The following is a 27893-nucleotide window of genomic DNA, read 5'->3' on the forward strand; positions in this document are numbered from 1 at the left end:
AGGGAAAGTGTTTGGCAATTGCCTTGTTATTATGGTTATTATTAGCTACTATTGTTGTCGCTGTTGTCTCTCTAAAGTTAAAAGCTCCTTTGGTGATCACGTTGCTCTTGTTAATCAGCCCAGCGGTGGGCGCTTTCCCCATGCACTGACTCCCTGTCCTTTCCCTCCTTGCAGCGTTCGGGTGTCCTGCACTCTTCCTTCACTGCTGCCAGGTCTTCCTCCAGCCAGGCAAGATGTCTATGCTGGACATGAGCGAGTTTGGGGAGGCTGCTGAGTACCTCCGGAAGAGCTACACAGAGCAGCTGAAGCTTCAGACAATCCCCTTCGATGGTAAGACCCTGAGGCAGCTCTCGGCACAGCCCCATGTGTGTGCCCCACGCCAGCCCCTTGGCCATGGCTCTTTTTGGAGACCATCCCCAGCCCCTTCCCAGTGCTGCTCCTTATGGAGCAGGCATTACAGAATTGCCCTCACCACCCTGGAGGAAGATCTCAGAAGTAGGAAAAGCAGGTTTTTGACTTTGCTCTTGTTTGCAGAGGTGGCCCTTGAGGGAAATGGGCTGAGGGAGGTCAAAGCCTTCTCCAGCTCCAGTTTGGAGGTGTCCACACTGTCCCAGCCACCCCGCTGTACTGCAGCTCAGGCTCCAGAGCCCAACTTGCTCCTCTTGGTTCAGCAAAAGAGGAGAGTTTTGCTTCCTCTCACCGTCCTTTTTTCACGACGGTCCGAGTGCAAGCACACGAGAACAGCAGACTTGTGTCAGGCTAAAAGTTGACCCTGGCAAAACAAGCAGCTGCCAAACATGAAGAAGGCAAAGAAACCCCAGCTCCTATGGCATAGAATGCAGGAAGGAATAATCACTGTCCTTCCATGTTATTTGACTGCATTCGTGTGGCTTTCAATTAACAATGTCAAATGGTTTTCTACATTTTAACCTGTTTTGTGTCCTTCCCTTCCCTTCCCTTCCCTTCCCTTCCCTTTCCTTTCCTTTCCTTTTTCCTTTTCCTTTCCTTTTTCCTTTTCCTTCCCTTCCCGTTCCTTTCTCTTCTCTACCTCTCCTATCCTCTCCTCTCTCCTTCTCCAGGAAAGAAGCGGTCTTGGATCCCAGATGAGAAAGAAGCTTATATTGAAGTGGAAATCAAAGAAATCGCTGGTGGCAAAGTCACTGTGGAAACCAAAAATAAGGAAGTAAGCAAAATACCTTTCATTTTCCAAGGGAGGGCAAGTGTGTGTGGAGGGGGGGGGATATATGTGACAAGCTCACGTCTGAAACTAGCCGAGCTCCTGCTGATAACCCCGGGTGATCAGTGGTGCCCCGAGGGGACGTGGTGTCAGGACACCAATGACCTGCCAAGAGTGGCAGCAGTTCAGCATCCCCCCATGGAGCACTGGCTTTCGAACACTGCTCCTGTGCGGGGCAGACCCAAGGGGACAGCCCTGGCCCAGCACGGCTCCGGGCTGCGGGAGGAAAGGCTGCCCCAGCGCAGCCCTTTGCAATGCTGAACCACTGCCCGGCTCATCTCTGAGGTTCAAACCAGAGGTAAGGGGCCAGTTGGCCAATTCTTCCTTGTTTTAGCCAGGATTTGCAGTGGATTTTGGTGGTGTTGGAAGAACAGGCGCTGGGCAAAGGGCAGCACTAGCTATGCCTAGTGGTGAGGCTCCAGCCTGCCAGCAGCAGGAGGGAGGCAAAGCAAGGCAGGATCAGCTGGTATTTATCAGGATAATAAGCAAACAAGGATCAGTTGATATTTGTCAACATAATATCCAGTACAAATAGCTGCAAATGGAATAATGACTATTCCTGTCTTGACTATGGGAGTCTTATGGCCCCGCAACTTCATCGCAGTGCAGAGACTCAGACTGGTGTAACACTGGGAAAGAAACACAAGGACCTGCCCAGGCAGTAAATCATAGACTTTATTATTGCTATTCCTCAGCTGGTCAGCGTGGCACTGAGAAGTGTCAGATTTAGAAGAAATACATGTAATTGTCTATGAGAATTGTCAAGGCTTTGAAAACTTTTTTGTCTGAAACTGGGGTGAAAAAAGTAAAGAAATTTGCCCTCCCCAAAATAAAATTTACTGGGGAGGGGGTATAAATTTTAAAAGATTATTCTGACGTTTGAAAGATCTTCAGCTTCTGCCAACAAAGCAGTTTCCAACCCTCTTCTGCTGTTTCCTCTTGAAACTGTCTTGCTTAACAGTGTCACAGATTTCCAACATCTGAAAGTGTATCTGCTTTCCCTGGATCAGCATTTCCAGCTCCTGCTTCCAACATCTAACACCTCCTAACACCACGCACTTCACAGCCACCTGTAAAGAACCTCTTTGAAAGGTTTCATTTCATCTTTTTTAACAAGACCATTTGCTAAATGCAGCTTCTTCCATTCGGGCCGGATTCGTAACGTGATAGTTTCCCAGTGCTTGGCTTCCCAGGATTAAATAAATGCAGTTATCAATGATGGGGTGCAGGCTTCAGCTGTTTGCCCAAATAACCAGGGATCTCTCTGAGCAATAGTCCGTGTTTCCCACAGGGTTTTAGGCTGTGAAGAAGAGCACAGGACAGGGGTGTTGAGCACGTTGTGGGGCGACATCTTGGTGTCCCCTGCCTTGGATCCCCTCTGTTGGGCTCAGCCACAGCCCATCTCCCTGGGACGGAAGAGGTCTGGGGCTTGCTTGTCCCAACAGGGCTTTGTGGCTGGGGCTCTTCTAACCCTACCACCCCACATTGGAGCATAGCAGGCATGGGGTAAGGGTTGTCCCCAGCATGGGGATGTCATGTCCGTCCACCCAGCAGGTTTAGAGGGTACTCACTGGGGGCTGGGGTCCACCTGACCTGTCCCCCTCCTCTGGCAGACGCGGGTGGTGAAGGAGGATGAGCTGCAGGCCATGAACCCCCCCAAGTTCGACATGATTGAGGACATGGCCATGCTGACGCACCTCAACGAGGCCTCTGTGCTCCACAACCTGAAGCGCCGCTACGCCCACTGGATGATCTATGTAAGCCACCAGTGCCCAGCAGATGGGAGGTCACCCCGTGGGGTGGGGAGATGAAGGGGCATTGGGACACCCCCATCCCTCACCCACCCTCTTCCCCTTTGCAGACCTACTCAGGGCTCTTCTGTGTCACCATCAACCCCTACAAGTGGCTGCCCGTCTACACGGCGCCGGTGGTGGCAGTCTACAAGGGCAAGCGGCGCACTGAGGCTCCCCCACACATCTACGCCATCGCCGACAACGCCTACAATGACATGCTGCGCAGTAAGCCCTCGCTTTGGGGACCCCCATCCTGGGGGGGTCTGGGCTCTTGGGGTTGGGCGTGAGGTGGGTGGCACTGTCCTAATGCCTCCTCCTTCTCTTCCAGACCGTGAAAACCAGTCTATGCTCATCACGTAAGTGCCCTCCATGCCCTTGCCCTGCTCAGCCTGATGCGAGGTGCCTGGGCAGCACCTTGTTCCCCAGGGGAGCCCCCCGGCTATGTCCCCCCATCCTGTTCCATCCCATCCTGGCAGCTGCCAGCCCCCCATCCCTTCCCACCCACCTCACACGTAGCCACCATGTGAGGAGACAGCAGGCTCCCCTGCACCCCAAAGCTGCCATGGGGCACCCCAACCTGCCTCTGAGGAGCGAGGGGGAAGGAGAGATGGAGGCCAAAGCCATAGGGAGATGGTGGCAGTGGTGGTCAGAGGGGCGGTGGTGGGGGAGGAGGTTGATGTGGGAGGGTGTAGGCCAGGTTGATTTCAAGTGACATATAGATAAGGGCTATATAAAGGACTCTAAAGGACCCTATGCCGCTGCCAGGAGCCGTGGACATTTTTAGCCTTGGCCATAGCCTAATTAGGAAAGGCAGGGGCTGCGGAGAGATGCTTGGCGCGTGTCCGGTGGCGGCTCTGCTCCCCCCCAGGCTCTTTGTGATCTGGGATTACAATGGGAGAGCAGCTAACTATAGGGATGAGCTCAGCCAGCCCGCCGGCTGTGCGTGGTGCAGGATCCACCCGGTGTGGTGGCCTCCAAGACCCCTCAACAAAGCAGAGCGTGCTGAAACCACCCAAGCGGGAGCAGCAGACCTGGGTCCTGCCTGATCCCGGACAGCTGAAGCCCCGCGGCTCGGGCTGTACGGCCGTGGTGGGTGCCAGCACCTCCTGCCATAGCTGCAGTGGGCAGCTGACCCCCTGCGGCACCTCTGAGGGGGACACAGCGAGGATGGAGCTGGGTTTCGCTCCTAAGACAAGCCCCAAAGACAAGCACGTACACCCCCAGGCTGGGAGGGGATTGACAGTGCCACCCCTCTGATACTCTGCTCCTCCTCCCTGGCGCGATGAGCAGGGTGGCAGGGTCTCTGTTTTGAAGTTTGCCTGTTCTTTGCCTCGTGTCCTTGATCTGTGTATTTCTGTTGCTCTAAGCGGAGAATCTGGTGCTGGTAAGACTGTAAACACCAAGCGGGTCATTCAGTACTTTGCCATTGTCGCAGCCTTGGGCGACACACCGGGCAAGAAATTAGTAAGACCCTCTTTTGAAACAAGCTCGTGCTGTTTTCTTCCTTTCTTTGGTGTTTTTTTCTTTCCCTCCCCTCCCCCTTTTCTTCTTTTTACTTCTTTTCTTTTTTTCTTCCCCCATCTTTTTGCATTTGGAAGCGTGTTTTGGTCTGACCCACCCAGGGCTTGGCTTTTCCTCGCCTTTTGAACAAGCAAGGCTTGAAATTACTCTGCTCAAGGGGAAATGGACTTTTTTCATGTGGCTGCTCAATCCATGCAGCCTGGAAGAGGTGCTTTAGGTGCCCTCTTTATCTTCTCTTCCTCCCTCAACACCCCACAGAGCTTCTTCTTAAAGAATGTCAAAAGAACGGAGTAATAAACCTGCCATTTCTCACCTTGCCTCTTTTAAGCCTTGCTTTTCATCCTTTTCTCCTTTTTTTTTTTTTTCTCCTCTTGTTCATTTTGACCCTTTTCTACCTTGTGCTTTTCTTGCTCTTGTTTCGATTCTTGCATTTCTTTGGTGCTGGTTATTTTTGAGCTGCCTTTGCAAGTGCTTATTTCTTCTTGATACGTTGAGGCTCCAGCCTGCTTTTCCCCTGTAGAAGCAAACTGGCTGCTTTAGGTATCAGTCGAGCAATACCTCAGCATTATTTTCTTTACTCTTCTTTGGGTTTGGATTTAACCATTCTTGCTTTTTGATGCATTTCTTTATTTTCTTGAGCTAATCTATTTAACAACTTTTTGGCATCTCTTACAAAGTTTAATCCTCCCATTTTTCTTCTTGGACGGTTTTTTTTGGCACTAAATGGTCATGCCCTGCTTTTCTGACCATGCTTCTTGTGGTTCTTGCCTGCCTTTTCTGGATTGCTAAAGAACATTTTCTTTCCTTTCTCTAGGCAGCTGTTGCCACTAAAACTGGGGTAAGTGGTGTAGACTCCTAATCTTTAATGCTGAGGACAGGGTTCTGCTGCACCACAGAGTGATGAGTGATGAGGAATGCCTGTGTGGGGCCCCTGCCTTGGGTCTGGGAGCAGAGGCAGTGTCCAGTTCTCCACTTAGCTTTGTATATCTCCCACCTTCCCATAGTTTGAAGCTTTGGTGTTTCATCTCTTAGTGACTTTCTACCTTTTTGGCTCCAACCTCTCCTTCAAGGGATCATTGCTCTTCAAATGCTGGTTTTACCCAGCGCAGTGTGTTGCCTGGGGGTGGTGTGGGCTTCTCCAAAGAGAAGGTGAAGCCTTCACTCTCTGAGCTGTCAGTGTTGCCCCAAGCCTCGAAGCCCAGCCGAGGGTGGTGGTGCTGAGGAGCAGGACAAGAGCCTTTTTACCATGGGCAGCATCGTGCTTTGGCTTCAGACCTGGGTTCTCATGATGCCTGGACATGCCACCCTCTGCAAACACCCAAACAGGCTCAGCCCTCCATGTTGCAGGCAGCTCATGTCCTTCTCTGGGGTGCTTTTCTGAGGTGCTTGCTTAGCTTCAAGGAAACAACTGGACTCCTTTGGAAATCCAGCAAAGGTTCAGTCCCTGGCACTGCCAGCACCTCGAGGGCTCAGCCCTACGTCCTTGGCCCTCAGTTTCTCTGTCTGAGCAAGGAGGGACAGCCTTTAGCTAATGCACACTAAAGGGAGGCTCATTAACACAAGAGATTGCTGGAGAGCTGGAGCTATGGGTCACAGGGCAGCCCACGGGGCAGCCCCCATTGAGTCTCACAGGCCAGGCAGCTTTAGATCAGGCTGGATTTAAGGATAACAGGTCAGAGACTATCCCAGACACAAAGTGCACTTGGTTAAAGCTGTGATTCACAGCTGCTCCCCGTCTCTTTACCTTCCACACAGCTGGAGCTGCTGAGCTGGGGAGCAGTGATGGCCCCAGCACGGCTCTTGGTGGGCAGAGCTCAGAGTTGGTGTTTCCTGTCCAGGGAAAGCCCTATGGACTGGAATGTGTCAGAGCATGGGCATAAAGCTCTTGTGAAAGATCCTGCAGGAGCCTTTGCCACCAAACTCTACTACTGTTTTCAGACTCCACTGTTCTTTGTGCGGCTTGGCATGAGTCTCTGGCTTCTCTCCTTGAATTCTCGTCCTGCTTTGCCTGCGTTAGGTGGAGGCTGTCTCTTTATCTTTGAACTGTGCATGTGAAACGTGAATGGAAAAACAAGGTTAATTCTGGAGCTTGCTCAGGAGAGCTCGAGTGAGTTCAGCAGATCACATTGGCTGGGACCAGTGATGAGCTCCCATCACACTGTGACCCTGCTGTGCGTGTTGTTAGTGTAGGGAGTCATAGATCAAGCCTGTTTTCTGGGTCACTTTTGCAGTGTTCTGTGATTTAAACTGTCCCAGACTATGGTTTGGTGGAAGAGGAAATGCCTGTCAGAGTCAGAGCCTGAAATGTTTCAGACTCTTGTGGTGACAACGCGTGCTTGCTCTTGGTTTGCATATTGTAGCAGCCTAAGAAAGGGGCTAAGGACTGCTGTGTGCAGAGGGGACAGTCGCCTGGGTCTTCAGAGGGACCAGTTTAGGCAAGGAGAAGCCCACAGAGAGCATTGCTGCAAAGCCTGATTCTGCTGACCCCTAAACCAAGCTGCATTGCTTCGTGAGACAAGGAGATGCCTGAGGAGCAGCAAGCTCTTCAAGACAGCTAAAGGGCAGCGCAGGCAGATGGTGCAAGGAGCCCCACTCACTGTTTCCCTGTGTTGCTGGTAACAGATCCCCTCTGGCTGGGTGGGAGCTGACGCATCCTTTGGGTTTGTTTTGCAGGGCACCCTTGAAGATCAAATCATTGAGGCTAACCCAGCTATGGAAGCTTTTGGCAATGCCAAAACCATAAGAAATGACAACTCCTCGCGTTTTGTAAGTGTCTTGAGCAAGACAGAGAGCTAATGTGCTGTGTTTACACAAGCTGAATGCCTCACTTGTGCCATGGTGTAAGCCAAAGGCACGCAGCAGGAAGGAGGCTCTGCTTCCTGGTGGGACTGCACTGCTGAGGCCAGGCTTCTTCTGGTCACATCAGTGCAGCAAACGGTGTGCAGAATGAATGCCTTGGTGTCACAGTGGCTGCAGAGAAGTCCCGTACAGGACCAAAGCTAAGAGGGCCAGTAAGCACAGCCTGGAGTGCTGCGTGCCCCTTCCAGGGAGCAGCATCTCTTTTGCTAAGCCCAGCCTTGGTCTGCTGTGGGATACTGTGATGCCTGTTCTTGTGCCTTGGATGGAAGGGAGACACTCCTGGCTGAGATTCCTCAGCACACCACGGAGCAGGAGGCTGGGGCAGACTCAGTATCACACTGCCCCACAGAACTGCTCAGCTTTAAGAACAGGGCTGTTCCTAAACCTGGAGAGGGGCTTTGGACAAGGGCCTATAGGGACAGGACAAGGGGAATGGCTTTAACCTGCCAGAGGGGAGATTGAGATGAGCTCTTAGGCAGAAGCTCTTCCCTGTGAGGGTGCTGAGGCGCTGGCACAGGGTGCCCAGAGAAACTGTGGCTGCCCCATCCCTGGCAGTGTTCAAGGCCAGGTTGGACACAGGGGCTTGGAGCAACCTGCCCTAGTGGAAGGTGTCCCTGCCCGTGGCAGGAGGTTGGAACTGGATGAGCTTTAAGGTCCTTTCCAACACAAACCAGTCTGGGATTCTGTGATGATTCTATGACAGGGATTTATCTTCTGTGAGTGAAATCTCTGCCTGCCTAGTGTTCAAAGCCTGAGGTGATGCTGATGATACAAACCAGAGAACTTCACTCACCCACCCCTCACCAAGCCCAGTAACTTGCCTGGCACCAGAAGAAACCTAAGAAGTGGGAAATTACCAATGCCTTGTAGTTGTCTGAGGTTTCTGGGAGCTGTTTAAGTGTGCAGCCAAGCCCAGCACTTACCTCCTGTGCATGTTTCCAGGGCAAGTTCATCCGGATCCATTTTGGCCCCTCAGGGAAGCTGGCCTCCGCAGACATTGACATCTGTGAGTAAAGCTGTGCCCACTGCGGTGGGGAGGGATCGCACCTCCCCATGTGTGCCAGTGCTGGGCACAACCCCTCCTCTGACCCCTCTGCCCTGCTTGGTTCTAGACCTTCTGGAAAAATCAAGAGTGATTTTCCAGCAGCCCAAAGAGCGGAGCTACCACATCTACTACCAGATCCTCTCTGGGAAGAAACCAGAGCTGCAAGGTAAGGCAGCTGAAGCTTTAGAGCATGATGGCCTGAAAATAGCCAGAAAGGGCTCTGTATTAGCTTTGGGGTCCTCAGGGAATGAGCAAACCCAGCTCACTGTGCAAGTACTGCCCTCAGGTGCATTGTTAGCTGCACAGGATCGTAGGATTGGTGGGTAATTCAGGGTGGAAGGGGTTTCAAGAGGCCACCTACTCCAGCCTCCTTTATCCTCCCAGAGAGAGAAGCCAGACTAAAGCCCTTCCTGCAACCGTCTAGGAGCAGAGGCTGTTCTGGGTCTATCTGCAGGGCGGGAGCACACTTTGCAAAGCTGCTTTCCATACAGTCCTTGTTGTAGGGTGGGTACAGCACTGACCTCACTGTGTGCAGGGCGGATTCTTACTCATTTTGGGGTAGGGGGAAGTGTTTTGCAGCCTACTCTGAGCTCCTTCAGCTACCTGATCGAGGTGACCTGTTTCAGGTGGGCTTGGAAACAGCTACACAGCTCACTCACTGCTGTAGACATGTCCTAGGACAGTCCCAGTGGACCCAAGATTGCCCTGGGGCAGCCCTGTGCTCTGAGCAGCCCTGCTCTCAGGTGCCAGGCCCCATGGAGTGCACAGAACCCTCTCCACAGTGCAGGAAGATGCTGGCACCGTCCCCCGGGGTGGTCAGCCCCTCCGTGCGGGCTCCTGAGCTCAAGGACAAGACCTTATTAGGCAGGTCTGGAGCGCTGTGCAGAGCAGTAATCTTATCTGGTGGTCACGAGGACATGGATGGCCACTTCTAAATCAGTCTGCAGCCAAGCCATGTCCCAAGATAGCAAGCAGGAGGCACATCACAGAAGAGATGGACCCATTTGTGGACCTGCCTGGGCTTGAAGAGGGTGTTCCTCCCACTGGCTGGTGCCCTCTAGTTGAGCTGGTGAAGCCTTCCCTCTTCATCTGTGTCGAGGGTTGCCCCTCTGCCCCAGCTTGGTCTCTGTCAGACTGGCCTCACCCTCTGCATGTCTTCCCCCAACAGATATGCTGCTGCTCTCCCTCAACCCCTATGACTACCACTTCTGCTCTCAGGGTGTAACTACTGTGGACAACCTGGATGATGGCGAGGAACTCATGGCAACAGATGTACGTGAACTTCCTTCCCACTGCACAGCCCGAGCCAGGGGAGCGCACAACCTCTTTCACACCCCCCCAGGACAAGGGGGCATGGCCTGGCTTTTCTATGTCCCTCTCTAAATTAGCTATGAGTTCCCTCTGGTTTAGGGGCAGTTGCCCTACACATGCTGTGAGCTTACAAAGAAAGAGCGAAGTGACTCTGATCTTCATCAACAGCCTCATCCAGGCAGAGAAGGGAGAGTAATTCCCTGCATTAGGAAGGCTCTGTAGCACACGAGCGCTTCCCATGCTCCCAGGAGAAGATGAGAGCTCAGCCTGGAAAACCTCCTGCTTGTGGATGCTAGGCTAGTCCTTTTGCTTTCAGATGGGTCTGGTGGGAGCTGGCCTCACATTCAAAATCCCATGGACAGGATTGCTCAGCTAGATGTGCACTGGATAGAGCACCCTGCCCAGAGCCCCAGGATAGGAGACCTCACCTCAGAGTGGTGATGTTGTTCTATCTAATCTACACTGCTTTGTCTCTCCTCAGCACGCCATGGACATCTTGGGCTTCAGCAATGATGAGAAATACGGCTCCTATAAAATAGTGGGTGCTATCATGCACTTTGGCAACATGAAGTTCAAGCAGAAGCAGCGAGAAGAGCAGGCAGAGGCTGACGGCACTGAAAGTGAGTTTGGCTCCACGCTGCCAGCTGTGCCCAGCCTGGCCTGGGCATGCAGATCCTCCAAGGGCAGAGTGTGGTAACTTCCCTGGCCTGGTCTGTGAAGGTCAGTGACTGTTACCTCAAGCAATCACACAGTCTTAGGACCTGCTGTAGGTGCACAAAGGGGTTTGTCTTTGAGCCGGCATACTTAGGGCAGCCTTTTCCACAAGCAGTAGGTGGTCTCATCTGCATCAGACTTGCCTCAGCAGCACCACAGGCTGTTACGCCCTGGCTGTGCTTCACCTCGTTCAGTCTTCTGCTGCCCTTCATCACCTCTTCTCTGGCACTGACAGCCTCCCAGAGCAGGTCATCCACAGAGCATGAGCCAGGCCATGGTCAGGACTGCAGGGACCTGCTCAAGACAGACACAACCTCCTGAAGAGTGGTTAGAATAGGATACAGTCACTGTCTAATACTTCTCCTTGTTTGTTGCTTAGGAAAATCCAGTGCAAATCAGAGGTCTAAGAGAATGGTCAGGCTGCAAAGCAAACCTGGAAATTCAAGCAGAGCTCAAATACCTTCTGTTGCTTTTGCACTGCTGCGTTGTGCCTGGCTCCCATACAACAGTGCAAGCTTCAAGGAAGGATGAGAAGGGGGAACCCTATCACTTAACTGGAGGGCTTCAGCAGTCACTACAGCTGGGTGACTACCTGGATCAGACCTTCATGCTAACATTCATGAAAGAAGAGTTCCCCTTGCCTGAGGAACGTCAGCACAGGATTCAGCTGCTACCTGGCCATTACTGAGGGTTTTGCTTTAGCAGTGATTTCCTGCGGAGGTGATTTTCTAGCTGCAGTCTGCTGTTAGGAGTCTATGAAAGATAAGCAAGAAAATCACCTCTCTTCTGGTCACTACAAATTCACTGCATGGGAATCCAGGCTTCCACTGGAAAATGCATAGAGATTCCCAGATAAGGCTTGAAAACCTGTTAAGGTGCAGCACGTCTGCTGCAGCCATCTCCTCCAAACAGTAACTTCTCAGGCAGGAGATCAGACTTTGAAAGCATCATACAATACCCAGGATGGGAAATCACACCAGACACTGAAGGAGACTCTGGAGAAGGTGGAAAAACGTGTATAGTGAACACTGAGCAACAGGAGAGCTGGGAAGTTTTATTGATTTTGTTTTTTTCCTTCCTGGGGCCTCCTCGCTGGCTCCTCATGCCAGCTCCTCATGCCTTTGTGCTGCTTCACAGGTGCTGACAAAGCTGCCTACCTGATGGGAATCAGCTCAGCTGACCTCATCAAGGGCTTGCTCCATCCTCGTGTGAAAGTGGGCAATGAGTACGTGACCAAAGGTCAGAACGTGGAGCAGGTGAGTTTACCTCAGTAACCATGAGCTCCCCAGGTCTGTCCTTTGTGTGCCAAGAGGAGCTCTCTTCGTCAGCCTCTAGCTCCTACAAAAGCAGGGAGAAGGATCAGTGCTCATGGCCTGCTCTATGATGTGCTTTGGCAGGTTGTCTATGCGGTGGGAGCCCTGGCTAAAGCCACCTATGACCGCATGTTCAAGTGGCTGGTGGCTCGGATCAATAAGACCCTGGACACCAAGCTGGCCAGGCAGTTCTTCATCGGAGTACTGGACATAGCAGGCTTCGAGATCTTTGAAGTGAGTTCTGCAGGCCCCCTGCAATGGGACTGGTGGGATGTTGTAGCCAGACAGCTCAGCCTCCTGGTGTTTGACAGCTCCATCTCCTCCAAGAAACTGCCTTGATAGGAAAATGACCTCTTGTCTGAATTAACCTGTCTGGAGCTAACAGGCAGCTCACACTGCTGTGGGCACATCTCCAGTGATTCCTGGCTACCTGCTCTGGTAACAGTCCAGCTGAGCCTAGTAGAGATCACTCCTCACACCCAGGCAAAGCAGAAGAGTGAATCCCTTCACGACTGAGGCTCCTTCTGATGCAGATTTGTTTTGTTCTGGCAGTTCAACAGCTTTGAACAGCTCTGCATCAACTTCACCAACGAGAAGCTGCAGCAGTTCTTCAACCACCACATGTTTGTCCTGGAGCAAGAAGAATATAAGAAGGAAGGCATCGAATGGGTCTTCATTGACTTTGGCCTGGACCTGCAGGCTTGCATTGACCTGATTGAGAAGGTAAAGCATGAGTCAGGGCACAGGAATGGTGCTTCTGGTAGGTGGCTTGTTTGCAAAGCCTGGAGGTGCTCTGCTACCAGAGATGGAATGATTCCCCACCCCAGCCACCGGGAAGTGCCCACCTTTGTTTTCCCCACGCTCACCTCAGAGCCTCCAGCCCACTGAGTCCCTTTGGCACAAATCTTGAATTCATGAAACCACAGACATTCTGTTCCTACCCACTGGTGAGCCACAAAACCTGGTGCAGCCATTGCCTCCAGAGAACAGCGATCTCTGCCCCATATTCCTACCCACTTGCTGCCCCCAAGAGCCTCTAACTAAGCACTTGCTGATTCAGAGCAGCTTGTAGAAAACATTTCTACCATTGCATGGCAGAAACTCACCTCTTTCAGTGGAAAGGAGCTCACCTGTCAGGATACTGGAGAGAGTCTCCCCTTCCCACAGCCTGATGGACCTGGGCAAGCCCCCAAGTCTTGCAGGCTTGGCTGGTCCCACTCTGACTGGCTGGAGGTCAGATGCAGCCTGGAATACACCAGTGATAACTTGTCCCATAGTCAATGTCTTGCACCGTTTGCCTCAAAGAGGATGAGGTCTCCTAAGTCAAGCTTTCCTCAGTGGCAGAGGGAATCCCCCATTCTGCGGTGGGCTATGGCAAGGCTGAGCTCAGACCTCTTTATACCACCTTCTCCCTGCAGCCACTGGGAATCCTGTCCATCCTCGAAGAGGAGTGCATGTTCCCAAAAGCCTCCGACATGTCGTTCAAAGCTAAGCTCTACGACAACCACCTTGGGAAGTCGCCCAACTTCCAGAAGCCCCGGCCGGATAAAAAGCGGAAGTACGAGGCGCACTTTGAGCTGGTGCACTACGCTGGTGTGGTACGTCCCGGGGCAGCCTGCACAGCACCCACACCATCCCCTTGGAGCACCGTCCTTAACTTTGCCTCTTCTCTCTGCTGAAAGGTGCCGTACAACATCATTGGGTGGCTGGACAAGAACAAGGACCCCCTGAATGAGACGGTGGTGGCTGTCTTCCAAAAGTCCCAAAACAAGCTCCTGGCTTCCCTCTATGAGAACTATGTGGGCTCATCTTCAGGTGAGGAACAACCTTATCCATTTCTTGACCTCGATCTCCCCTCCCTTTGCTGCAAAACCTCCTCACCCTCACATCCTGTTGGTGTAGTATTCCTGCACTTAGCAGCCCGGGCAGAGGGAAGACCCACATTGACCCCTAAAAATCTCTCTGACCTGGGTAGGTGGGTGCTCTGGACGTGTAGTGCTGGCCTAAGGGCTTTAGGGAGGGGTTAGGACCAGGCTGAGCTTGTGTGGTGTTTAAAGAACTGTCCTGATGGCCCTGTGACCTGAGATGTGTGAAGGGGTCTGTTGTTACCAAGATATGAGGAGCAACACCCAGAGTTGGGTGCTGTGGGAGATGTTTCTGGTCTGTGGCTTTGCTCTGCAGCAGGGTACTACTACAGAGAGCAGGGGCTGTGAGTGTTTCAAGGGTGTTTGGGGATGCTCCTGCGTCCTCCAAGCCAAGCAGATGTTGTGCTGATGTAACGATTCAATATTTCAACCCAACAGAGGAACCTCACAAGCCAGGGACCAAGGAGAAACGTAAAAAGGCAGCTTCTTTCCAAACAGTGTCTCAGCTGCACAAGGTAAGAGCCAGCCCCTCATCTGAGGCCATAGGGAAGCATGCTCCGAGTGTCCCAGTGTCATCCCACTCCCCTGCCAAGACTCTGGGGTATCTTGCACCTGAGGGACCACCAGAGCTCCTGAAGGAGCAAAAGCTCTTGACACCCTCTTGTCCCTGCGCAAGGGGCCGGTGCCTGGCAGAGTCCCAGCCCTGTCCCCCTGCTCTAGGGAGGGACACGGGGCTCCAGGCTGGGAGAGCGATGGCTCCCTTTGGCTTGTGCTGCTTCTGCCTGCGTGATGCTTGCGCTGCTCACAGCTCCTTCGCCTTTGAGAGAGCGGCAGTTAAGACTTGTAGTGATGTTTAGGTGATGTATTACATGAACATCACTTTAAGTCTGTGCTACTTCTCTCCTCATTCTTGTCAGCGGGAAGGACAGCCTTTGGGCAGAAGAAAATGGAGGAGGATCTTGCAGGTCTCTGAGCAGGCAGCTCGCTGCTGTCCTGTGCAGGGAGGTGACCTGAGCTCTTTCACAGCTCAGGATGACACCCCATGCTCACCACAGAAGTTATTTGTCCACCCCAGAGCTTAAGCCACTGGAAAACAGCACAGAGGGGGGTGTGAGCCCAATGCTGTGTCCTGCCGTGACAGCCCTGTGGTGACAGGATGCTTGCAGAGGGCAGTGCTGGTGTCAGAGCCCCCGGCAGGGAGATGTGTGACTTTCTTCCTCCTGGACAAGTCACAAGCCTTGGGGAAAGGTGTCTGGGGCAAGAAGTTGCCCCATGCTGAGGTGGAGCTGTGAGAAGGTGTTCCCGGGCAGGCTGAGCCTGTACGAGCAGGGGAAGGCGCAGCCTGCAAAGATCGAGGGTGCAGATGCCTTTCCCATAGGAAAAGGCAGGGCCATGTCTTGGTTTGAGCCCTGCCTTGGACAAGAAAGGAGGCCCAGGCTGGATTGGCAGGGCCCTCTGTCATGGCCAAAGGGTATGGGAAGCACTGTGGAAGCGCAGGGGAAACCTGATGAGCTGAGGACTGCAGGCAGTGTGGATGCCAGCACTAGATCGGGAGGATGCTGAGCACAGTGCTGGTGGCACCAGCAGAGCTGTTTACCAGGATATGCTCAGTGCTGTGTTCCTGGCTGTTCCCTGCAGCAAACCTTTACCTACAAACACTGGGGAAGCACCCAGTCCCCTCTGCCATTGCTCTCCCCCTGGCAGAAGGCAACGGTCTTGCTACAGGGCTGGGGGTGTCCTATTGGTAGGATAGTGCAGGGAGCAGCCAAGCAGGAGGAAATTCCCCCTTTCCCATGAAGAGTGGTAAGGGGCTCTCAGCGTCTGCTCTGTCCCTGCCTGTTGGGGGAAGGAAGGGGCTGCAGAGAAGTGTTGTAGGGGAGCAGAGCTGCCACCCTGTGCCTCATCCCCTGTCTCTGCCCCACAGGAGAACCTCAACAAGCTGATGACCAACCTGCGGTCCACTCAGCCCCACTTTGTCCGCTGCATCATCCCCAACGAGACGAAGACCCCAGGTATGTGTGGACTGAGACAGCACCCAGGGAATTCTCTTGGGTGACATCCACATGTAGGAGCTGGCAGGACTCTGGCACCCACCTTCTCTCCAACCCTTGTCTTGCAGCAGTTCTGTTGCCATTGACACTAAGCCCCATCTCAGTGTGGAAACCTCTGTGACCCACACCAGTCTCCTCTACTGGGGAGAATGAGTTCTGCCAGGCTCCCACTTTGGCTGTGCATTGATGGTTGGGCTGCCTTGTGTATGACAGCAGGCACAGCAGAGTGTTTCAGGCTCACTGACTTCCACCACCCAAGGCCCAGGCTGCAGCACTGGTGCTCAGCATAGGCCTGCAGAATGGGTTAACACCCACATTCAAAACCATGGGTTGTTTCCAGGATTCAGACCCACACTACAGCTCCATTTCCCTTGTCCACTTGGGCTGAATGTCTGTTCCACCTTTGTTCTCACCCATAGGAGCCATGGATGCCTTCCTGGTGCTGCACCAGCTGCGCTGTAACGGTGTCCTTGAAGGTATCCGCATCTGCCGTAAAGGGTTCCCCAACAGGATCCTCTACGCAGACTTCAAGCAGCGGTAACTCTCCTCTTCCTTGCCCAGCAACCCACACGTGTTCTAGGGGAGACAGACTTGCCATAGCTCTGACCTGCTTGTGTGGGGCTGGTCTGAGCCACCGCCACACTCCCAGTACGTGTACGGTTTGGGATAGCTCTGCTGCTGCTCTGTGTGCTGCCAGGCACAGAGTTCAGTGCTAGACATGATGGGACAGCAGGGCTGGTGATGTTTGGAATGCAGGGCTGGTGTGGGTAGATGATGGCAAGGCTCAGGTCCATTTCTCTCTGCCCTTTGGGTCCTTACTGCTCTCCAGTTGGGCCCATCCACCAGTGGCCCCTTCCTGCACAGTCCTCCTTGTGTCCAGGGACTAAGATCTGGCAGGGTTCCCTGGTGTCTGCTCTGCAGAAGAGCCCATACAGTGCCCTGGACCAACTGGTTCATACATGGGTCCAGCCTGCGCAGCAGCAATGTACTTCTAGAGGGAATTGGCATGACTGGGGTACAGGCATGATGATAGAACCATTGACTCTGTTCTGGAGTGTCTCCTGCATGTCCTCCTCTGCTTTGTCCCTGCAGCTACCGTATCCTGAATCCAACAGCCATTCCAGATGACAAGTTTGTGGACAGCAGAAAGGCCACAGAGAAGCTGCTGAGCTCCCTGGAACTGGACCACTCTCAGTACAAGTTTGGTCATACCAAGGTGAGACCAGGCAGCTGGTCCAGGGACATTGTCCCTCCTGTCTCTGCAGTCCCGGTTTGCTCTCCATGCCCAGCTTGCTCTTTGCCTGGCCACAGCCCTGCTGGAGCCCTGCGCTCTGCAGGTTGCCTGTGGCCTTTGAAGGGGCAGAGAAGATGCAGGCTGGGAAGAAACAGGTCTAAGCAGGTCACTGCTGCCTGACCTCATGCCACCCAACACAGAGCTGGTGTCCACTCAGGGCAGGGAACTCTGGTGCCCAGTGGTGCCTTGTGTAGGTGCCCCTCCAACCAGTGCAGGGCAGGGAACTCTGGTGCCCAGTGGTGCCTTGTGTAGGTGCCCCTCCAACCAGTGCAGAGCAGGGAGGGCACTGAACCTGCAGTGTGCAGCCCTCGCTGCTCTGTGTGCCCCTGCTTTGGCCACAGGTCAGCTCTGCTTGGTGGGTGACGTTACCCCTGAGCCCTCTGCCCTCTCTGCTCTGACTCTGCTCTTCCTCTGCTGCCTGCAGGTGTTTTTCAAGGCTGGTTTGCTGGGCTTGCTGGAGGAGATGCGGGATGAGCGTCTGGCCAAGATCCTGACCATGCTGCAGGCCAGAATCCGCGGGCACCTCATGCGCATCGAGTATCAGAAGATCATCAGCAGGAGGTAGAGCTGGGGCGGGGGGAGAGGCAGAATTTTGTGTGTCTCCTTGTTCCTTTGCACATTTGAGTGGGTTTGGGGCAGTGGTTGGGTAAAGCCCTGTCCTGAAGGGCAGGAGGCAGACCTGTGAGAGGTCAGGTATGGGCTTGGTAGGGAGGCTCAGTGTATCTGGGTGGGGGAAGCCTTTGGTTTCGACTGGAAGATTCAGAGGGGTGCAGAGTGAAGGGACCTGAAAGCCAGCACACACCACCCATCCCACTAGGGCCATTATGCATGCAGACAATATGCTATTCATTCAGCATACTTCCATACTGGTGGAGAATAGAGCCATGTCCAGGCCTGCAAAAGCCAGGTCTCTGCTGCAGTGGGGGTGGGACGTGGGGAATCTACACCTGTGATGATGCTCTGCTTGTGTCCCTCCAGGGAAGCCCTCTATACTATCCAATGGAACATCCGGGCCTTCAATGCTGTCAAGAACTGGTCCTGGATGAAGCTGTTCTTCAAGATCAAGCCTTTACTCAAGTCTGCTCAGACTGAGAAGGAAATGGCCAACCTGAAGGAGGAATTACAGAAGCTGAAGGAGGCTCTGGAGAAGTCCGAGGCTAAGAGGAAGGAGCTGGAAGAGAAGCAGGTCTCCATGATCCAGGAGAAGAACGACCTGACTCTCCAGCTGCAGGCAGTGAGTGCCTCGCCCCCTCTCTGGCAGTGTAAAGATAGTGCAGGGTCCATGGTTAGGAGAAGCAGCAGAGCATGCTAGATCTCTCCTCCATCTTCTTGCAGTTTTGAGACCCTCTCATTGCCGCTATCTGTCTGAAATGCAATGTTAGACTCGGTGCAAACCTGAAGCATCATCACAGACTTGCCATCTTAGAGCTGCCACGGGGATTCCTGCTCCCCTGGTTTGGGAAGGGTGATCTCCTCTCAAGGAGATGACAGTGTTTGCTCACTGGCTGTGGCTGATCTGTACTGTTCCTGTGCCAGGAAGTGTCTTTCCAGTGTCTCCATCCTCTGGAAAAATTCATTTGCTGTTAGCTCTTTGGCCCTGCTTAGTGTCAGTGGTTGTCCCATGGACCTTGCAACCAGAGCTGTCTGGTTTTGTCCACCTGAGCACCTCAGGCTTGCTCTACCCCTTCCATGAGGAGAGCTTCAGCTCTGGCCAGGGTAGCATGGATGAGAGCCTGTGGGCATGCTCCTCGGACAGTGGGTGAGCACTGGCTCTCCTGTGCCTGTCCCAGGAGCAAGACAACCTGGCAGATGCAGAGGAACGCTGCGACCTGCTGATCAAGTCCAAGATCCAGCTGGAGGCCAAGGTGAAGGAGCTGACAGAGCGCCTGGAGGATGAGGAGGAGATGAACTCAGACCTCACTGCCAAGAAGCGCAAGCTGGAGGATGAGTGTGCAGAGCTGAAGAAAGACATTGATGACCTGGAGATCACGCTGGCCAAGGTGGAGAAGGAGAAGCATGCCACAGAGAACAAGGTGAGTGACCCTCCCTGCAGAGCACAGCCTCATTGCTCTGGGGCCTCAGAGCTTCTGGAGGCGCCAAAGAGAAACAGCAGGGGCAAGGCTGCTGGTTTGTGGGAGCCTTTTATGGGTATTAGCTCAGCATCCCTCTCCCTGAGAAGATGTGCTCAATTGTTGACTCCCTGTTGTAGGTTAAAAACCTGATTGAAGAGATGGCTGCTCTGGATGAGATCATTGCCAAGCTGACGAAGGAGAAGAAAGCACTGCAAGAGGCCCATCAGCAGGCCCTGGATGACCTGCAGGCCGAGGAAGACAAAGTCAACACATTGACAAAAGCCAAGGTCAAACTGGAGCAGCAAGTGGATGATGTGAGTCATAGACAGCGAAGTGAGAGAGGTTTGAGTCATGTTGTCCCTGATGGGATCTGGAGGATGGGATCATTATCAGATCCCCATTTAATATGGGCAGTTGGTGAATAACCCCATTAGCAAACTGCCCCTGAACCAAGGCGTGATCTAGGGTACCTCATGGAGAGCAGTTCTGGGCTGAGGGAATGGGACTGGAGACCAAGCAGGAAACAGCTCTGGCTCTCACGGCTGGGTGAAGTTCCCGCAGCAATGGACATGGGGAAGGTCGGGGCTGCAGAGGATCCTTTCCTTCCCTACCCTGTCACTCTTCATTCTCCAGCTGGAAAGCTCTCTTGAACAAGAGAAGAAAGTCCGCATGGACCTGGAAAGGGCAAAGAGGAAACTTGAAGGAGACCTGAAGTTGACCCAAGAATCTGTAATGGATCTGGAGAATGACAAACAGCAGCTGGAGGAGAAACTCAAGAAGTGAGTGTGTGATCTGTGCCTGGGCTCTGTGCTTACTCTGTCAGGCCAGTGCCCACCTCTAGAGGACGTGTGGCCTCTGCAGGAGCTGCTAGGATGGGGCTTTGAATGGGCCAGTTTGGCCACTCCAACCCTCACTCAGAGTAGTCCATGAGCTGCTGCTTACCCCTGCGGTCCCTTTCCTGTGGGGGTTGGTTTGTCCTCTGGAACTGGGTGTTACAATGCAGGGAACAATCTTCCTCTGGCTTCAGAAGCCACAGGGACCTGGAATGACAGTGTTTGTCTGACCATGGGCTCTGCCTTCTTTCTGTACAGGAAAGACTTTGAAATGAGTCAGCTGAATTCAAGGATTGAAGATGGGCAAGTGACAGAGGCCCAGCTGCAGAAGAAGATCAAGGAGCTCCAGGTATGGTGGGAAGAACTGTTCTCACAGCCTAGGAGTCCTCAATTTCCATCACGTGTAATGTGATGGGGAATCTGTATGGGCCAGACCCTCTCTGAGCACAGGGACATCTCCTAGGCAGAAGACTGATGAAAAAAACAAAGCATCTGCCAAAATATGGTGGGCTGAAAAGAACTTCATTAAAGAATGAACTATTGAGATGAATGCTAGCACCAGCATGAGGAACAGCTTCTAGGATGTAGTTCTCTGTTCAGATTAAAACCTTGAATCCAGTGCCCAAACTGAAGATCCAAACCTAGTATGTTGGGCTTCTGGCTATCAGGCAGGCCCCCAGATTAAAGCATGGAGATTCCCACTGAAAAGAAGCAAGTATCAGCCTGGATCCTGATGGCAGGGTATAGAGGAGAGCAGGAGCTCTGCAAAACACACAGCCAGGGAGCACCAGGCCTCCGAGAACACAACCCAGCCCAGGCCTTTTCTCCAGACTGGTGGCTGCTTGTTCCCCAGCAGCAGAGGAGACACCTTGCTCCACTGTGGAGTGAAAAGATGCTGGTGAAACCTGGTGCTTGGAGGATCTGCCTTATTACCCCTTGTCCTGTCACTACAGTCCCTGATGAAAAGTCCCTCTCCAGCATCCTTGTAGGACCCCTTCTAATATCGGAATGGGATACCTGCCCATGGCAGGGGGTTGGAACTGGATGATCTTAAGGTCCTTTCCAACCCAAACCATTCCATGATTGTATGATTCTGTCTCTGCCAGGCCCGCATTGAGGAGCTAGAGGAGGAGCTGGAGGCTGAGCGTGCTGCCAGAGCCAAGGTGGAGAAGCAGCGGGCAGAAGTGTCCCGGGAGCTGGAGGAGCTGAGCGAGCGGCTGGAGGAGGCCGGCGGGGCCACGGCCACGCAGCTGGAGATGAACAAGAAGCGGGAAGCAGAATTCCTGAAGCTGCGTCGGGACCTGGAGGAGGCAACGCTGCAGCACGAGTCCACGGCCGCTGCCCTGCGCAAGAAGCACGCGGACAGCGTGGCCGAGCTGGGCGAGCAGATCGACAACCTGCAGCGCGTCAAGCAGAAGCTGGAGAAGGAGAAGAGCGAGTTGAAGATGGAGGTGGATGACCTGTCATCCAACATCGAGTACCTCACCAAGAACAAGGTGGGCGCTGGTTCTCTACGGGGCAGTGAACATCAGTGCAACTGGTGTGTTCAGCACAGCCGTGTCCATGGGATGTTGCCCCAGGTAGCTCTTTGCCATGGCCAAGTAACACTCACAGAATCCCAGACTGGTTTGTGTTGAGGGGACCTTAGAGCTCACCCAGCTCCAACCCCTGCCACGGGCAGGGACACCTTCCACTAGAGCAGGTTGCTCCAAGCCCCTGTGTCCAACCTGGCCTTGAACACTGCCAGGGATGGGGCAGCCACAGCTTCTCTGGGCACCCTGTGCCAATGCCTCAGCACCCTCACAGGGAAGAACTTCTGCCTCAGAGCTCATCTCAATCTCTCCTCTGGCAGGTTAAAGCCATTCCCCTTGTCCTGTCCCTACAGGCCCTTGTCCAAAGCCCCTCTGCAGGTTTCTTTTTGCCCCTTTAGTCCCTCTTTTTCACTGGGTATAGCTTGTCCCTGTATTCCTATGGCAATGTTTGTCCCTTTGGGGAGAATGATGCTCTGTGGCCAGGGCTGAGTCTCACACAGGCTCTGCTTGGGGCACACAGGCCAATGCTGAGAAGCTGTGTCGCACCTACGAGGACCAGCTCAATGAGGCCAAGTCCAAAGTGGACGAGCTGCAGCGGCAGCTGAACGACGTGAGCACGCAGCGGGGCAGGCTGCAGACCGAGAACGGTGGGTGACAGCAGACACGTGGCTGCCTGGGGGCACTGGGACATGTGGGACGAGTTCCAGCCAGGCAGTGTCCCCCTTCTCCCATGGACAAAACCAGAAGGAGCTCCATCTGGAGTGCAGGGGGGTGGGATGTCCGTGTTGTGCCTCCACTCAGGCCTTGGGAAGCTGCTGTATAATTTGACTACAGGTCAAGGAAAAGGACCTCTGTGGTGATGGTGGTTGTGCTGGGGGATGTTCAATGAGCTCCGGCATCAGCAGGAGGGGTTTCCTTTTGCTTTGCCTTTAGCTGCTTGTATCTCTGCCCATGGGTCCCAGGTTGGTTGGGTGGGGATATAGCTGGAGGTCCCCACACAACTGAAGGCCACAGGGTCTGCAGGAGTGTGAGCTAATGCAGGTTGCAGCCCTTCAGCCCTAAAGCAGCTGTTTTGGCTGTGTTTGACCCCAGGGGAGCTCAGTCGGCTGCTGGAGGAGAAGGAGTCCTTCATCAACCAGCTGAGCCGTGGCAAGACCTCATTCACACAGAACATTGAGGAACTCAAGAGGCAGCTGGATGAAGAGACCAAGGTGAGGCTTCTGGGGCATGGCTGATCTCTGCATGGCACAGATCTCAGGGAATGTGCCCCATGGCACAGATTCTTGGAGGCGAAAGGTGCACACATGAGCCCAAGGGCAGCTTCATAACATGCGAAAACCAGGAGTTCCCTCCTGCTGCCCCCAGTCCTGGAGCATGGCCAGTGTCCTGGGGCCAGATGCTCCCCTCATAAGCTCTTCCCTTCCTCAGAGCAAGAACGCCCTGGCCCATGCCCTGCAAGCGTCCCGGCACGACTGCGACCTGCTGCGGGAGCAGTACGAGGAGGAGGTGGAGGCCAAGAGCGAGCTCCAGAGGAACTTGTCCAAGGCCAACGCAGAAGTGGCCCAGTGGAGAACCAAGTATGAGACGGATGCCATCCAACGGACGGAGGAGCTGGAGGAAGCCAAGTAAGTCTCATGGCAGAAGTTGGTTCCTTGCAGGTGGCAGGTTTCCATTCAGTGATGGGGTGAGGCTGCAGCCTCCAGCCTGGCTGTGAGGCTGTTTGGGCAGGCTGTGGGAGCAGTGGGGTGGGATGACACGGGCTGGGAGCACTCCCTCCTCACTGCCATTGGCAGGAAGAAGCTGGCCACCCGGCTGCAGGAGGCAGAGGAGGCGGTGGAGGCTGCCCATGCCAAGTGCTCCTCGCTGGAGAAGACCAAACATCGGCTGCAGACGGAGATCGAGGACCTCTCGGTGGACCTGGAACGTGCCAACTCGGCCTGTGCTGCGCTGGACAAGAAGCAGCGCAACTTCGACAGGATCCTGGCCGAGTGGAAGCAGAAGTATGAGGAGACCCAGGCGGAGCTGGAGGCGTCGCAGAAGGAGTCGCGCAGCCTGAGCACAGAGCTCTTCAAGCTCAAGAATGCCTACGAGGAGTCCCTGGACAACCTGGAGACCCTCAAGAGGGAGAACAAGAACCTGCAGGGTAGGACTGGGCTCAAGCTCTTCCCTTGGACTCCCTGCCCAGACTCCTGCTCTCATGGGATCCCCTGTCCTCAGCCATGTGTTGGGATGGGGGGTCCTTGTATGCAGGAGCAGACTTTGCTACTCGGCCAAGCCAAGGGATGCAGCAGCCCAGCCAGGAAGCCACCATTGTCCTGTCCTCGTGCTGGGCACTGTGGGCAGGCTGGCAGTGCCACTTGGCCCTTGTTAACAAATGGTGCATGACTTGCTGCAGACAGAGCCATGACTCTGGCTTGGGGCTGTTGCTCTTGGCCAAGCAGGTCTCCGTGTGTCCCTAATGCCTCTCCCATGCCCTCTCCTTCACCCAGACTGCAGAAATGGCCCCAAACACAACCTCAGCTGCTCTATAAGGGCTGGGGGGAGATCTGCCAGCATGGGCAGGGGCATGGGGATGTCACACACTCATTCCTGACCAAACACCCTTCTGTCGCTGCCAGAGGAAATTGCTGATCTGACCGACCAGATCAGCATGAGCGGGAAAACTATCCATGAGCTGGAGAAGCTGAAGAAAGCCCTGGAGAGTGAGAAGAGCGATATCCAGGCAGCGCTGGAGGAGGCTGAGGTAGGTCCTTGTTTCCCACTGGTGCTTGCATGTGCCTGTTGCCCTCAAGAGCAGCAGCTCACATCATGGTGGCAGTGCTGGGCTGCAGCCCCTGGGCTCATGGGGGTCGTGCAGCCACAGCAAGGCACTGGGGTGGTTCCTCCTGTTCCCCATAGCTCTGGGGTGGGAGCAACGCCAGGCTGGGGTGGGTGGCTGGTGGATCACCCCAGGGGCCACCATCCCATGGCTGCTGCTATCTCTGTAGGGGGCCCTGGAGCATGAGGAGAGCAAGACTCTGCGCATCCAGCTGGAGCTGAACCAGATCAAGGCTGATGTGGACAGGAAGCTGGCAGAGAAGGACGAGGAGTTTGAGAACCTGAGGTGTGTGCTGAGAGGGGCTGGGCTGAGCCATCGCCGGCACCATGGCTCTGTCAGGGACGGGGCTGATGCATCATCTCCCGCAGGCGCAACCACCAGCGCGCCATGGACTCCATGCAGGCCACGCTGGATGCAGAGGCCCGGGCCAAGAACGAGGCGGTCCGGCTGAGGAAGAAGATGGAGGGAGACCTGAACGAGATGGAGATCCAGCTGAGCCACGCCAACCGCCAGGCAGCCGAGTTCCAGAAGCTGGTCCGGCAGCTCCAGGCGCAGATGAAGGTTGGGCGGCCGCGGTGGGACCGGGTCAGGGCTGTCCCTGCTGCCAGCCCCGCTCCCTCCTGCGCCCGCTGACCCCCACGGTGCCCCGCAGGACCTGCAGATCGAGCTGGATGACACCCAGCGCCACAACGACGACCTGAAGGAGCAGGCGGCCGCCCTGGAGCGCCGCAACAACCTTCTGCTGGCCGAGGTGGAGGAGCTGCGGGCGGCGCTGGAGCAGGCGGAGCGGAGCAGGAAGCTGGCGGAGCAGGAGCTGCTGGAGGCCACCGAGAGGGTCAACCTGCTCCACTCCCAGGTGAGGGACCAGCATGTCCCGTGTCTCTGCTGGCACTGGCCATGGTGAATGGCCAGTTCCTGTGGCACTGACCCTGCTCTGCCTGCAGAACACGGGCCTGATCAACCAGAAGAAGAAGCTGGAAGCAGACATCTCGCAGCTGAGCAGCGAGGTGGAGGATGCAGTGCAGGAGTGCCGCAACGCTGAGGACAAGGCGAAGAAGGCCATCACAGATGTAAGAGCAGTGGGGCTGGCGGGTGGGAGGAGAGGGGAAGGTCTCAGGACATCTCCATTGAGCCCTCAGGGCTGCCTGGGCTTGTGGTGATGCCTCTTGGCCTTGCAGGCTGCCATGATGGCAGAGGAGCTGAAGAAGGAGCAGGATACGAGCGCGCACCTGGAGCGGATGAAGAAGAACATGGAGCAGACCATCAAGGACCTGCAGATGCGCCTGGATGAAGCGGAGCAGATTGCTCTCAAGGGGGGCAAGAAGCAGATCCAGAAGCTGGAGGCCAGGGTGAGAAGGAAGGGGCAGACCCCTCCTGGTGCTGCTGCAGCCCCTGTGGCACCAGGCTGTGCAGGGCACCAGCACTGCCCCATCCTTCTGGGGCTAGGCTCTGCACAGGGGGTCCATGGGCAGTGAGGGACGGTCCCTAAGGAACTAAACGCCTTTCCTAGGGGTTGTTTAGCCTCAGCAGTGGCTTCTCTGAGCTGTGAAGGTGGCTTGGCCTCAGCTGGGGCTGGGGCTGGAGATGAGGGGCTGAGTGCTGAGCTGGCTTCTATCGCCCTGCAGGTGCGGGAGCTGGAGGGAGAGCTGGATACGGAGCAGAAGAAGATGGCTGAGGCCCAGAAGGGCATCCGCAAGTACGAGCGGAGGATCAAGGAGCTGAGCTACCAGGTACAGCAGCACTGATCCCAGCTCCAGCCTGCGGGACTTGGCCCAACGCTCCCTGTGCTCAGCCTCTGCAGTTATCCAACAGTCCCCACCAAGCCCAGCCCAGGGTGGGCTTGTCCTGGGCTCTGTGCAGGGAACAAGGGCAAGATAGGCTGTGGCAGCCCCCCCTGCCACTGTGCCAGCACCTCCTGAGCTGGGTGCTGAAGCACAAGGGATCAGTGGTGGGGGACATGACAGACGGGGAACAGACCCTGATCCCTGGGCCCCTGTGTGTGTGTGAGGGGCCCTGGCACCACTGGGACGCTTGGCTGAAGGTGTGGGGGCAGCTGGACCCCGAGTTGGAGTTGTCTTTGGGTCCTGCTAACGGAGCCGGGGCACCTGCAGGCTGAGGAAGACCGGAAGAACCTGGCACGGATGCAGGACCTGATCGACAAGCTGCAGAGCAAGGTCAAGAGCTACAAGCGCCAGTTCGAGGAGGCGGTAAGTGCCCGTCCCCACCACTGCTGCTGCCCTGGGGCAGAGCACAGTGCTGCCTGGGATAGCTACAGGCCATGCAGTACCCATGCACCCTCTCTCCCCGTGCAGGAGCAGCAGGCCAACTCCAACCTGGTGAAGTACCGCAAGGTGCAGCACGAGCTGGATGATGCTGAGGAGCGGGCGGACATCGCCGAGACGCAGGTCAACAAGCTGCGCGCCCGCACCAGGGAGGTCATTGCCTCCAAGGTAAGGCCACTGGCGTGGGGACAGGGCTGCAGCATCCCTGCAGCACAGCCCATGGCCCCATCCTGCCCAGCACCATGTCTGGGCTCTCACCAAAGCTCTGTTGTGGTTTTCCCCCAGCACGAGTAGCAGGCGCCCGGTGCCCATGCTGCCCCGCTGCCCGCTGTAGGTGAACGCTGCTGCCAGCTTTGCACTGTGTGAATAAACGTAGATCTGCCAGGACTTGCTCCCTTGTGTCTGTCACAGGGTAACCAGGACCTTGGCCTCTGCTGCTGTGGAGGGGGCAAGCCAGGGGCTCCAGGGGTGTCCTGCACAGCCAGGCAGGAGGGAGGGACAGGACCCCCCTCGCCCAGCTCTATGCCCTGGCTTGCTCCAGGCTTGCGGTGGGGTTTGGGAGAAGAACCCTGTCCTCATCCCTCCTCACCAGCCCACTTCAGCCCTCTCAGCTGCAGGGGACTATAGCTGAGGCAGGGTAGGGGGGGTGAGGGTGTCAGGCAGAATATGAATGAACCAGGCTGGAAAAGACCTTTAAGATCATCAAATCCAAGCGTTCCCCAGCACTGCCAAGGCCACCACTAACCCATGGCACTGAGGCCTCGGCTACGTGGTGTGTGAACACTTGCAGGGACGGTGAATCCAGCACTGCCCTGGGCAGCCTCACCAAAACCGTTACTCCCGGGGAGAACATGAAAACCCCCAATTCCAGTCCTGCAGGGCAGAAGGAGGGGCTTCAGCTCTGCAAAGGGCCTGCAAAGAAAGACATCTCCACTCGGTTCTTTAAAATAGATTTCTTTAATAGTTTCCATTTAATATGTTAATTTGCAGTTAGTGAATTGGCATTAATCCGGGCTCCACAAACCTCAGCAAGCCATGGGGATAGCGCAGACTTCCAGAAGTACTTGTCAGGGACAGGGGGTCCCACCTCCATCCCAGAGCCCGGGCGCTCTGCCTGGCACCATGCAGGACACCTCCCCTCGCGGTGCTCTCCATAAGTATGGCAATACAAGGATGAAAGACAGAGCTGGTCCCTCTCAAAATGAGATAGTTGAGGCATCTGGCATGGACAGATGAGCCCACAGGGACGTGACACCCAGTTATAACATGCCTGCGACCCTCTGCATGCTCACGGCCCAACACCCAGCATGTTCCCTCCTTGGAGGAGCTGCTGGGGGTTCCTTTCCCTTCTCT

The 27893-nt window shown here is 55.0% G+C and overlaps 1 protein-coding gene across 1 annotated transcript; it reads left to right on the plus strand.

Annotated features, from left to right (window-relative positions):
* The first annotated feature begins 233 nt into the window (after positions 1–233).
* Positions 234–26834, plus strand: MYH7B (myosin heavy chain 7B). Its single transcript, XM_030503452.1, has 42 exons — positions 234–330; positions 1080–1183; positions 2851–2994; positions 3099–3255; positions 3359–3386; positions 4398–4494; positions 5366–5389; positions 7225–7317; positions 8353–8416; positions 8523–8621; positions 9624–9727; positions 10248–10386; positions 11618–11736; positions 11878–12027; positions 12346–12516; positions 13212–13391; positions 13476–13608; positions 14097–14173; positions 15583–15670; positions 16129–16246; positions 16802–16925; positions 17428–17564; positions 17982–18237; positions 18794–19036; positions 19213–19389; positions 19709–19854; positions 20167–20257; positions 21015–21404; positions 21961–22087; positions 22533–22651; positions 22869–23065; positions 23234–23583; positions 24059–24183; positions 24428–24543; positions 24627–24819; positions 24911–25114; positions 25203–25328; positions 25437–25607; positions 25884–25988; positions 26370–26465; positions 26571–26708; positions 26826–26834. The coding sequence occupies exons 1-42, from the start codon at positions 234–236 to the stop codon at positions 26832–26834; spliced, it is 5826 nt and encodes a 1941-aa protein (XP_030359312.1).
* Positions 26835–27893: the final 1059 nt, after the last annotated feature.

This window comes from Strigops habroptila, chromosome 13 (genome assembly GCF_004027225.2).
Source record: "Strigops habroptila isolate Jane chromosome 13, bStrHab1.2.pri, whole genome shotgun sequence".
Classification (NCBI taxonomy): domain Eukaryota; kingdom Metazoa; phylum Chordata; class Aves; order Psittaciformes; family Psittacidae; genus Strigops; species Strigops habroptila.